The sequence below is a fragment of the Mesitornis unicolor genome, unplaced genomic scaffold, assembly GCF_000695765.1.
Source record: "Mesitornis unicolor isolate BGI_N332 unplaced genomic scaffold, ASM69576v1 scaffold22337, whole genome shotgun sequence".
NCBI lineage: Eukaryota > Metazoa > Chordata > Aves > Mesitornithiformes > Mesitornithidae > Mesitornis > Mesitornis unicolor.
In genome coordinates, this window is record NW_010198695.1 from 4690 (window position 1) to 15989 (window position 11300).

The 11300-nt window shown below is 43.7% G+C and overlaps 1 protein-coding gene across 1 annotated transcript; it reads right to left on the minus strand.

Moving 5' to 3' along the window:
- Positions 1-1664: 1664 nt before the first annotated feature.
- On the minus strand, positions 1665-11240 carry LOC104544371 (puromycin-sensitive aminopeptidase-like; the record flags this gene model as incomplete). The annotated part of the gene is given in 12 exon segments (XM_010189228.1): positions 1665-2082; positions 2085-2148; positions 3599-3646; positions 3753-3908; positions 4530-4637; positions 5124-5180; positions 5854-5996; positions 6601-6820; positions 8062-8196; positions 9873-10012; positions 10462-10525; positions 11083-11240. Coding segments are annotated over 12 exon segments (1370 nt in total), but the record flags the coding sequence as incomplete, so codon positions are not given.
- Between the last annotated feature and the right edge of the window lie 60 nt (positions 11241-11300).

Consider the following 11300-nt stretch of genomic DNA (forward strand, 5'->3'; position numbering starts at 1 on the left):
TCAAAACAAGATCACCTCAACTTGCAGCTACAGTGCTTCTCATTTCATCCATCAGCGGTCAGGCTGGAATCACAACTTTGCATGTTATTTTGTCCATGTGCAAGAAGCAGAAGAGAAACCAGCTTACTCTTCGGAAATTGCATTGGCTCTGCAGTGCTGACAGCGGGGAAAAAGCATCAGTCAAGTTAACAGATGTGACTCAGGACAAACAGAATTCCCGTTTTCAGGCTCATTTCTGAGCACGCAGCCACAGCAGCCCTAGGGATACCAACGCTGCACCTCCACTCACATAAACTTACCCATTTCTCATCTGCGTCCCTGCCCTGGCTCAGCAGCAGCATTTGCACAATACTCTGCCCTCTTGCAGAGTCCCTCAGCTTTTCAAGTGTGAATAAGTGAATTTCTATCAAACAGACAATTATTTTTCCTTTCCTTTCCCTTCCAAATTCTGTTCTGGTCAGTTCTTCAGCGCCTGACTACAATCTTTATTCAGATTACACAAGATCTACTTACGACCAGTACGGTATGTGCTCGTTCAGCTGCCCTAAGCCTAGCACCGATAGCAGAGGAGGAGAAGGCTGAGAGCAAAGGTTTCCTTGGGACGGGTAAAGACACCATCGAAATGCGACCTCCGCTGTTCCCTCAAGAGATTTGGGTCCTCTGAAAGCAGCAACGCTCCCTCAGGCTTCAAACAGAACACAAGATCAGGACGTGAATTTCACATTGACATTTTTATTAACGCCAACTGTTTTGATTTTTTTTTTCTTTTTTTTTTTAAACAATAGCACAAAAATGTTTCAGGGAAGCAGTCTGACAGTTAGTCTGATGACCTTCTGAAATACAGTTAAGCCACACCAAATACGAATTCCTGTTAAAGAAAAAAAAAATAATAAAAATAGATGGAACTCCAACCTTTGTATTAAAGGGTGTTGTGTCTGGTTAGTAGACCACGCTGCTTTGTGAAGTAAATGATGGCACACAGCTTAGACTTCATCATCATGCCAGTCATCACTAATTTAAGGCTTCTGAATCAAATTACCATCAACATCACAGAAAGGAACGAAAAGCTAGTGTTGCTACGGCCAGGAGGAGATCGAACAAGCTGGATCTTTTAGACAAGTAACGGTGTCTTGAACAGAAGAGCCCTGCCCTAACAGCAGCCAGCAGAACCAGTCCCACAGCAGTTATCTCCTCATTCGCATGCATTTTGAGGGTGCAATTTAGTAAGGAGGAAAAAAAAAATAGTAATAATAAATTGCATGAATCTTTCTCTTATTTAATGTGGCTATGAAAGGTGTTTCCGTACAATTCCGTTATCTCTAAGAAGGACATCAGCAAGTGGAACCGAGGAGAGAAACCGAAGAGCAACAGAACATTTTTCTTTTTGCTGAGAGGTAACACAAAAGGGAGGGAACCTACTATCCTTGGATTGGGGGGGGTTGCAGGAACATCTCCCCAAAACCTTGAACTTCGAATGATGCACAGACTCTATGTTATACCAGCTACTGCCTTTCCCAGTGACCTGTCCCACACAGCGCTCACAGGCATGGACCCACTCTTGCCCCAGACTCTCCACAAAATTCCACTGACCTAGAAACCACCGGTTTCCTGTTTTGTTTTGTTTTTTGGGGAGGGCTGGGGGAGGGTGTAAAAAACAGAACATCTGTCAATAAGAGTGTCAGGAGGGGGGGTGTTAAATATTTTAACCACTGACAAGGCTTGAGGAAGTTTCACAGTTTTGTTATGCTCTATTTTATTACTATCATATTTACAGATTTTTCTCTCTTTTTTCTTTTTTCTTTTTTTTTTTTTTGCTGAATTGTTGATAATTTTAATAGAATTTCAATCTGGAGTGTGAGCAGGAACCAGTTAACTACATTCATTGTCCAATCCCCATTGGTTTGAGAAAAAGACTCCAAATTCTTGGCATATGAATCAGCTGTTGGGTAGCTCCTCCCTCTCCCCATGAGGCGGCAGCAGGACTGCAGCAGTGGCATGCACAGATTCACACCATGGCTGGCGGGGCCTTGCGCTGCAGGAAATATTGGTGGATGTTCTCGGCGTCCCGCTTCAGCCAAGCCAAAAATTTTCACAGCACTGCTGGACAGTGCGTTCTGCCGATGGAGCTGGGTGACTCTCAAAGAAGGCCTGTGTAGAAAGCACACAACCATCCATAAGGGTATAAAAATATAAACTTGCCTATGCCTGTTTAAGTCGCCAAATTCCCTAGGTTATGTAGCAATATTTTGGTGAATTATCTTCCTTGTCTGGCCGCAGTTGATGCTGTCTGCTCCCACCAACATCGCCAGACTCTGGAAGATTTGTAGGGTGCTTCCTGAGTTTGAAAGATGTGCAAAACCAGAGTGGGAACAGCAAAATGCCCTCATTTCTCTGCTAGAGGAACGAGCCCAAACGCTGCCTCCTGTCCTGTCCTGTCCTTGCTGCCAGGGACAGCAAGCAGCACTTGAAAAGATGAATTCAGTTTCTCGTTGGGAGGCAACAAACAAGCAGCAAATCAAGCGTGTATTTCTGGATACTTGGAAGAAGACACGGAACGGAAGCCTAAGGCCATTTAGCAAAAGCATTTGTCTGGGTATCGGATTTCTTAGCGTTCTACCTAGGCCCCTTTCCAAGCTGCATAATGACCTCCAAGCACCAGCAGCACTCAGGAGTTTTGCTGAACAGTCTCACATTTCTTCCTCCAGAATCCACAATATCGATCCCCTGCAAAGAGCTGGAGGAACTGCACCAGAGGCTGCTGTGACTTTGCACTTTACAACTGGTTAAAGGGTAGAGAAAGCTGTCAACCCCATCCCCACATGAGCAGGCTTTTCTTAATATTTGGCAGATCACCTCACTACTGTACACTACAAGGTGACGTGGAGACTCAGACACCTGAAGTGCTCCAGCTGAAAGCCAGGTACACTGCTTCAGGAAGTTCTCGTGGAAAGTTTTTTTCTCCGTAAAATCACTTGGGCTATCAAATCTTTTCTAAGAAGAGACCACTAGATGATAATAAAAAAAAAAATAAGATAGAGCTTATTGGCTCAGCGTATCTTTGGAAGAAGAATTCCTCCTGAGCATTTTCCTAACAGGCAAGTGGTAATTAAGGGCTATATTTTTACATTTCTTCTTCCAATAAGAAGTTCCCTGTAAAGGTGCAGGCAAAGGGTAAATAATAAAACCTCCACACATATTTAAAGCACTGCCAAGACCAGCACCTGCACTCCCACATCAGAGGGGATGCTTGACTGCAGTGACAAAATCACATCACCTGCAGCCACCAACTCCAAGACAGACCCTTTGCAAAGACATAAATCCGCCTTGTGCCAAAGCTTTGCTCTTAGTCCACAGCACAGATATCCACATAAAACTTGGACCGATAGGATGGGATTTAGCCCATTTCCAACATTACATTTACAATTTCAATAAAATAACCTAAAGCAGTGCGATTCGGGGACTAGGCAACAGTCAGAGGCAGAGCCACAGCTCAAAACCAAAAATTGCACAGAAACTCATGGCTCTTCCATCAGGTGTCTGGAGCGTGCAACGCGTGTCACAAATGCAGTTAACCACTTTTCCAATTAAAATTCCTTACCTTAACTTCTGCAGCCATTTTATCATTTGCAAATCCATCCACTGTTAGCTGAAGGAAAAAGAAATGAACCGAGGATAAGCATTTAGCATTTCAGAACAAACAGGTCAGTTTTAGTCACGCATGTGAACAGGACTTTTCTCCCAGCTGCACATACCTTTATTAGTCGGGATATTAAGAATCCACCTTGGTATCGATTATAAAGTTCCTCCCAGTTGTCCCTTACAAATTTCCAAGCAGCTTTCCTTCCCTGCTTGCTGCCTCCAGCAACTCCACCAATAACAGATACCGTGTCCTGGGGACGTACCTCTTCCTGAAGGTGAAGAGGCAGACAAGCATTCAAGACTTTTTCAGCAAATACAGCAAGCTGACATTATGCATTTCTACACCAAATCTGTCAATGACAGCATTTTTCCCCTAGGAACATTAAGATCCAAGTCAAAGATTCAATCATTAAGACTATTCCTCCTATTCTAGCACGTTATTTGCAGAAGAGGAGACTGAGGGGAGACCTCATTCATGTTTATAAATATTTAAAGGGTGAGTGTCACGAGGATGGAGCCAGGCTCTTCTCGGTGACAAACAATGATAGGACAAGGGGTAATGGACACAAACTGGAACACAGGAGGTTCCACTTCAATTGGAGAAGAAACTTCTTCTCAGTGAGGGTGACAGAGCCCTGGCCCAGGCTGCCCAGAGAGGTTGTGGAGTCTCCTTCTCTGCAGACATTCAAAACCCGCCTGGACGCCTTCCTGTGTTACCTCATCTGGGTGTTCCTGCTCCGGCAGGGGGATTGGACTGGATGAGCTTTTGAGGTCCCTTCCAATCCCTAACGTTCTGTGATTCTGTGTGATTCTGTTATTTGCACACAGTGCTCTGAATGCACTTGTCATTCTCACGGGGCAAGGAAGCAGCAGCTTTCTCAATAACTTACTGAAAGTGCAAAGGTGAGAACTTTTTGAATCAGTTCTGGTTGAGAGATGGCTCCGAGAACGCGCTCAATTCGGTTCTTCTCCTCCTGCATGTCTGCTTGCTTGTGAAGCTGCAAAGCCAAAGCGAATAATATTAGTGTACGGTATTAAACACCGACTTCTCACCTAGCGCTACTGAACTTGCTGTATACACTAGAGCTGTTGGATGAGTCTTCAAGCTTAATATGTGACAAATTGAACTTGTTCATGAATCATCCTGCAGCTATCCACATTACGGACCTCATTACACGTTCATCATCAGAAAGTACCATTAGTAATAAACTGATCTTCACCACTGTTTATATAAGGTCAAGTAGCACCGTGCCTCCGAGCAATGAAAAATAATTCTAAAATGAGATGCAGCAATCCACTAGGTGGCAATTTCACACCACACACAGACCAAGGAACACCATAATTAAGTCTTGGTGTTCGCATCATCTGTAAATCATCAGATTGGGCCCGTTTGCAGTTAAACTACATCTCAGGTGAACTTGTAGGGTGGAATATTTAGCTTTCCAGTGCATAAGGTGGCAGTGTTAACAACAGTGTGCACTCACCTTCAGCATAGTGTCTAAAGTAGTACTATCTCCGTGCTTCAAAATAGTTACATATACCTGAGAGAGAGCATAAACAAGGAATGTCCTTCAGAAACCATTTAGAAAAGCAACAATCCATTTCTACGTATTTAGGTTAGATCTCAGACAAGTGAACAGATCTGCAAGACACTGGCACTGCTTCCTTCTGTGTTTTAAGACTGGATTTTAAAGATGCATCGACTCCTTTACCTCTTCCTCAATTTCAGCATAATTTTGGTAATTTCACCCACAGCTCTTCCGTGATCCCTGCAGTTTACCACAGTGCTGTAAAGCCTGGAGGACGTAGGCTGGTTAACGATGGATGTATATGAGTAGAAGTCAGCTCAGGTTCAGCACTGCTCTTCAATAGTCTTCAAAACCCCAAAAGAACACAATCTGGAGACCAGAGGTGTACTGTGGCAGTTAACGCGGGTACAGCTGAGCTTATCAGTTATGATTAAGTATTGGCCACGACAGGCGAGGCTCACTTGACTCAAGAAACACATGGATGTTTGTACCACGCTCCCCAGTCTCAATTTCTTCACAACTGGCCTTACCCGAGTTCCCACCACCTCTGCCAAAACCAGCTGTTCCCATACCTTGCCACTGGTTTCCTCTAGCTTCCCTATTCTTGAGAATACAAGAGTTCAGTGCACACAGTGCTAAGTAAGTGGGGACAGTCTTTTGGGAAACAAAATTTACAATAACCTACAGGACTCCTCAGATCGGCTGACAGCACATGCTTTCCTTCCACGTGGTCCTTAAATCGGCGTCGGGCTTCTTCTAATGTTGCCTTGTGCCCAGCTTTTCCTAGTTTGCCCAAGACCAGACCCCTCAGAAGGGCATCTAGATGACCTAATGAGTGAAGAGGTGGAAAAACATTAATTATTTGGAGAGACTATTCAGCAATTAAGTGACCTAGAGTGATCAGGATGGAGCTGTATAACAATTCTTCCACATGCTTGAGGATATCTAAAGAAATCAAGCCTTTTCTCACTCTTCTTGGTGCCAGCTGGAAAATAAGCTGGTTTTGGGGGTTTTTTTTAAGGGCAAGGGAGTCAGGAGAAGATGATTCTGGCCCAAACAGAGCTAAGTCAGTAACATTAACCATTTGCATCTACAACAGCACTGTCTAGGACAAGTAAACACACATATACATGACCTTCCATCCTTGTAGTGTAATAACTTTCATGCATTCCAACAGATGCAAAGCTAAAGCAGAGAATTTTTATCAGTCAGCCACCAGGTAGGGAAAAGTTTTAACACTTTAACTTGTGTCTGATAAGAAGGGGTTGTTTTGGGGCTTTGTGTCTGTCTGGTTTTAAGTATAAAAATACCCCTGAATGCCTATTGCAGAGTGCTCTTCAACCCTTCTCTCCCCTTTCCCAAAATCTTGATGCCTTATTTACACATAAGCTTTAAAAAACCACTACTGGATTTCACAGTATAAGTTTCCTACCCTCTCCAGGTTTGGGGTCCCATCCCAGTCTCTCCCCTATTGGTGAAAAGACATCTTTCACGAACACCTGGATTTCCTCATAGAAGTCTGTGTGGGACAAGAGCGTTGAGAGGATCCCCAGGTTGCAGCTGAGGTCGCTCCACACAGTGTAATTGGGCTCATTCACAAAAGCTTCCATGACTTTCAGAACCTCTACAGTGCTAATGATTCCAGCTCGGGCCTGCAGAGGTAAAACCACACGTTAATCTTATTTCCAAACAGAATTAAGATGTTTAATAGCTCATCACATTATTTTACTGTCTTCCCTGTTCAGTTTGCACAATATAAACTCTATTTTCTCCGTTGTGGGGTTCTGACAAGGTGAGTTAACACAGGTCAAAGCACCTGAACTGTCTGCTCACAGCACACAGTGCATTTTATACACAGGTAAGCACTTTACAAGGAGACAGCGACGTAATTATGAGCACATTTTGCAAACAAGAAACAGACAAGGAGATTAAATGACTTAACAGAATTGCAGCAATGCTGGCAAGGAAAAGCAAACCCCCAGAGTTATTCTCAGCCAGATACTACACCCACCAAAATCTTATTTTAACTGAAAACTGTGAAGATTTAGATATGTAATTTTTGCTCCTCATTAAATGGAGAGTGTAAAACCGCAGAAGTCATTTTTGCTTCCTGCTTCCCATGAATTAATACAAGAGCCTTTCCACCTCTGCCAGGAAAATGTTATATTAACTGCTTCACAGCATCATGAAAACACTTCTATGCTTAGTGCAGCTGATAGCTGCTGTAGGTATCATCTCCAACCAGGTTGTTGTTAATCTGGAACCAGACCAGTCATTTATGGTACTGGAAAAGAGGTAAAGATCAATTTTTATTATCTAAGCTATATCCACCTACGATAAATACACGATTAAAACTGAAACCGAAATCGGAGTCCAACCCAAAGTCCCTATGTGCATTATTTGCTCCTTTTTTTGCCCCATTATTCTCGCAATACTTGGGAAATGACTTGGGTTCCAGTTTCAAACCCCTTCAACAGCTACAAGGCTTGAAGCCAGAGAAGAAGGGTAACAAACCTACACTTTTAAAATTTTCCATATACTTGCTGACTAAGAAGAATAAGGCACAATCTGAAATACAGGGTACAGTAACTAATGATTCAGAGCTACCAACACCTGCTCTGGGGGTAATCCCTTGCTTTTAACCAGTGAGAATCCCCACAGCCACTTCTTCCAGTGGAGGACAGTTAAAGAGTCCCAGCTGAACAAAGCCCATGGTGCTGACGGTACTTGATAAAGTCATGGAGGGGATCATTAAAACACCCTTATTTTGACGAGCTAAAAGAAAGCAAGTTCTCAAAACAATTCTGTAAAAACACCCTATATATGCACACACACACACACACACACACACACACACACACATATATATATAGAATAGCAAAGGGTTGCTTACCAGAGAGAAAAGATCGTTCTGCAGGCCAAGCCTGTCCACAGGGGGTAGGGAGAGGTCTTTGATCGCTGGTATTAAACTCTCCAGCATGTCAGGGCTGTACTGAGTACGGTAAAACCCTACTGTTCCCAGATTTAACTGAAAAGTACCAAGAAAAGTGAGAAAAATTAAAAGTAAGGAACAAATAAGGAAATGCTTTTGATTTTTTTGGACCACTAGAAATTTCTCAAAGCATTGCAGCTCAGAGAAGTCAGTCGCCATTATTTACATAAAAAGAAAGAACAAATCACATGTAAGGGAGAAAGACTAAAGATTTCTAAGAGAAAATGCTTGCTAAGAGGTACAGAAGACAAGAGAGAGCTGGCATAAGGAAACAGAGGCCTGAAGTAAAACTAGGAGCAAGGAGAAAAGAGAAACTTCTCTTCTAGGGGTAAATCCTAACTGAACTAAGGGCAATCGTGCATGAAGATAAAATGCAGGAAACCACAGGTGCTGGAATCTTAACTTTTGTAGCCTCTTTCCTAGAACCTGCTCCATTCAACTTTAATAGAACCTTCTTCTTGAGAAAGGAGAGCGAGCGCCTCTGCCCAGCGTAACAGCAAGTGACTGTCAGTAAACTTGATGGACTCTATTCTGCCCTGGTGAGACTGCATTTGGAATATTGTGTCCAGTTCTGGGCCCCTCAGTTCAAGGACAGGAAATTGCCTGAAAGAGTCCAGCAGAGCCACAAAGATGATGGAGGGAGTAGAACACCTCCCTTATGAGGAGCGGCTGAGGGAGCTGGGGCTCTTTAGCGTGGAGAAGAGGAGACTGAGGGGTGACCTCATTCATGTTTATAAATTTGTAATGGGCGAGTGTCAGGAGGAAGGAGCCAGGCTCTGCTCTGTGATGTCCAATGCCAGGACAAGGGGCATTGGGTGCAAGCTGGAGCATAGGAGGTTCAACCTGAACATGAGAAAAAACTTTTTCACTGTAAGGGTTACAGAGCATGGCCCAGGCTGCCCAGAGAGGTTGTGGAGTCTCCTTCTCTGGAGACATCCAAAACCCCCCTGGACACGTTCCTGTGTGACCTGGTCTGGTGATCCTGCTCTGGCAGGGGGGTTGGACTGGGTGATCTTTCAAGGTCCCTTCCAACTCCTAAGATTCTGTGACTACACCAGCAACACGCTCCTACCTGCTGGTGTTCCAGTGTAGACGGCCAAATGCTGTGGTTGGCTGAACAATATTTGGAGAGACTGACCCCTAATGTCATTTCAGAGTCACCTCTCAGAATACAGCTCCAGCTTCAGAACAATTTCTCTTCAGCCTCATACAGCAACAGTTGCTGCCTTTCAGTTTTTAAGTTCAGTTTGCCTGATGTCTGCAGTAGACATCAACAGTGAATTTTCTTCACTTAACAAATTAGTACTCATCTGGCAATAGCCAGTAGAAAACCTTCACACTAATGAAAGATAAACAGGACTATTTTTGCTCAGGATGGACTTGAACTAAACTGTGGTTGCCATGGGATACCAAAAAAAGCCATCGCATTTCAACTCAAAAGCTGCCTCTAATTGCACACTGTTTTTCCAGGCTCAGACTCCTAAAAGGTTCAAGTTTACATTGTCTGGACTACTCTTGGAAGGGAAAGGACTACACTAAGCCAGCATTGCAGAGAGGAGCCAAAATTCAATAGCACCATAAAGAGGCCCCTCCATAAGAAACAGGATTGCAAGGGGGAGCAAAGAAAAAAGAGCAGAGGAAAATGAAACGCAAGGAAACATTACAGTGACAAACTTAGTCCCAGGAATACGTTCTCCTTTGTGGAAACTCACCTTCACCCACTGGTCTGGTTTGATGTCTTTCAAAACCAAGGTGAGCTCTGGTTTGTCCATCAATATTTGCATTTTAGCACAGGTGGGGTCATCACTCGTACAAATACTTATGGGGACCATCCACATGGGGAAATCCTCCCCTAAAAGAAGAAAGAATAAAAAGGAAGGCCTAAGGGGAAAAAAGTATGCACACAACACTGAGAAACTCTGCCTGATGTTCAAACCAGCTTCAGCAGCAGTTTAAGCAAGGCTATTTACATCTAAAAAGGTACAAATCTGAAGGAAAACAGCAGTTCTAGAATTAAAACCCAGGAATCTCTAAATCACCTTTCAAGCCAAACATTTCAATTTCTACAAGCATGGAAGAAGTGGGAAATCGGTGTCTTTGAGCTGGCTTCCCTATGAAGCATTTTTATTTCATCATTACCAACCACACGTGTGAGAGCGTTCAACCGTCTGTTTTCTGAAGGTTTCACAAAGGAACACCCGAAGCCAAGCAGAGCACCTGGGGCTGTTTCACCTCTCAAAACTGCTGCCATGGCACGAAAAGCAATGAACACTCCACTCCTGCTCTTAGCACTCATCTTACCAGTATATGGTCCACTGGCACAGAATTTCTTCTGGACTAACTTCAACACTTTGTCATCTTCTTGCTGAGGGGAAACAAAAAAATACAAGAAAAAGAAAGAGTGAGAAAGGAACTACCAAAACATTTAATCTCAGCTTCTGTGTATCACAATCCATTCATGTGCCTTCTGTTAAACGGAAGAACTTTTCTTCTCCTCCAGAAAAAGGAGCTACATAAAGAATCATTTCAAAGCACTCATCACAGTTACTATTAAAACACACATGCCCCATTTCTCATCTGATTTTGACGTCTGACTTCAGCTCCCAGCCAGTAAATCCTCCCTCACCCTGCAATCTTGTAGAATAAGCATAATTGAACGGGAGCGAGAAGCAGAGCGTGCGGCGAGGGGAGCTAAGTCAGATACTCCCTCCCCCAGCACACATTTCCCACACAATGAGCAAAGGGGCACTGTCAGCAAACCCCGAGCACGTGATCCACGGCACTCCTGGAGTAACTCCACATCGCTCTGCACCGGGTTCCTCAAGCGAGCTGCACTTCCCCTCCCTTCACAAGCAGATCTGTCACTGAACAGAGCAACCCACCGTATCCAGTTCTTTTATAAATAATTCTAGTTCTATTTACCTGTTCAGCTTCCACATAAATGAGCGGAAATCCCATTTGTTTGGTCCATGTATTCATCACAGCAGCAATAGGTTTACCACTTGCTTTTTCCAGGCTTTCCCAGAGGTCCTCTGCAGAAGAAAAGTCTGACTGAGGACTCCTGGAGTCTATTAAGGACACTACAGGGGCACCGGAGGTGGGAGGCTCTATTATTTATTGTTGTTGTTGTTGTTGTTATT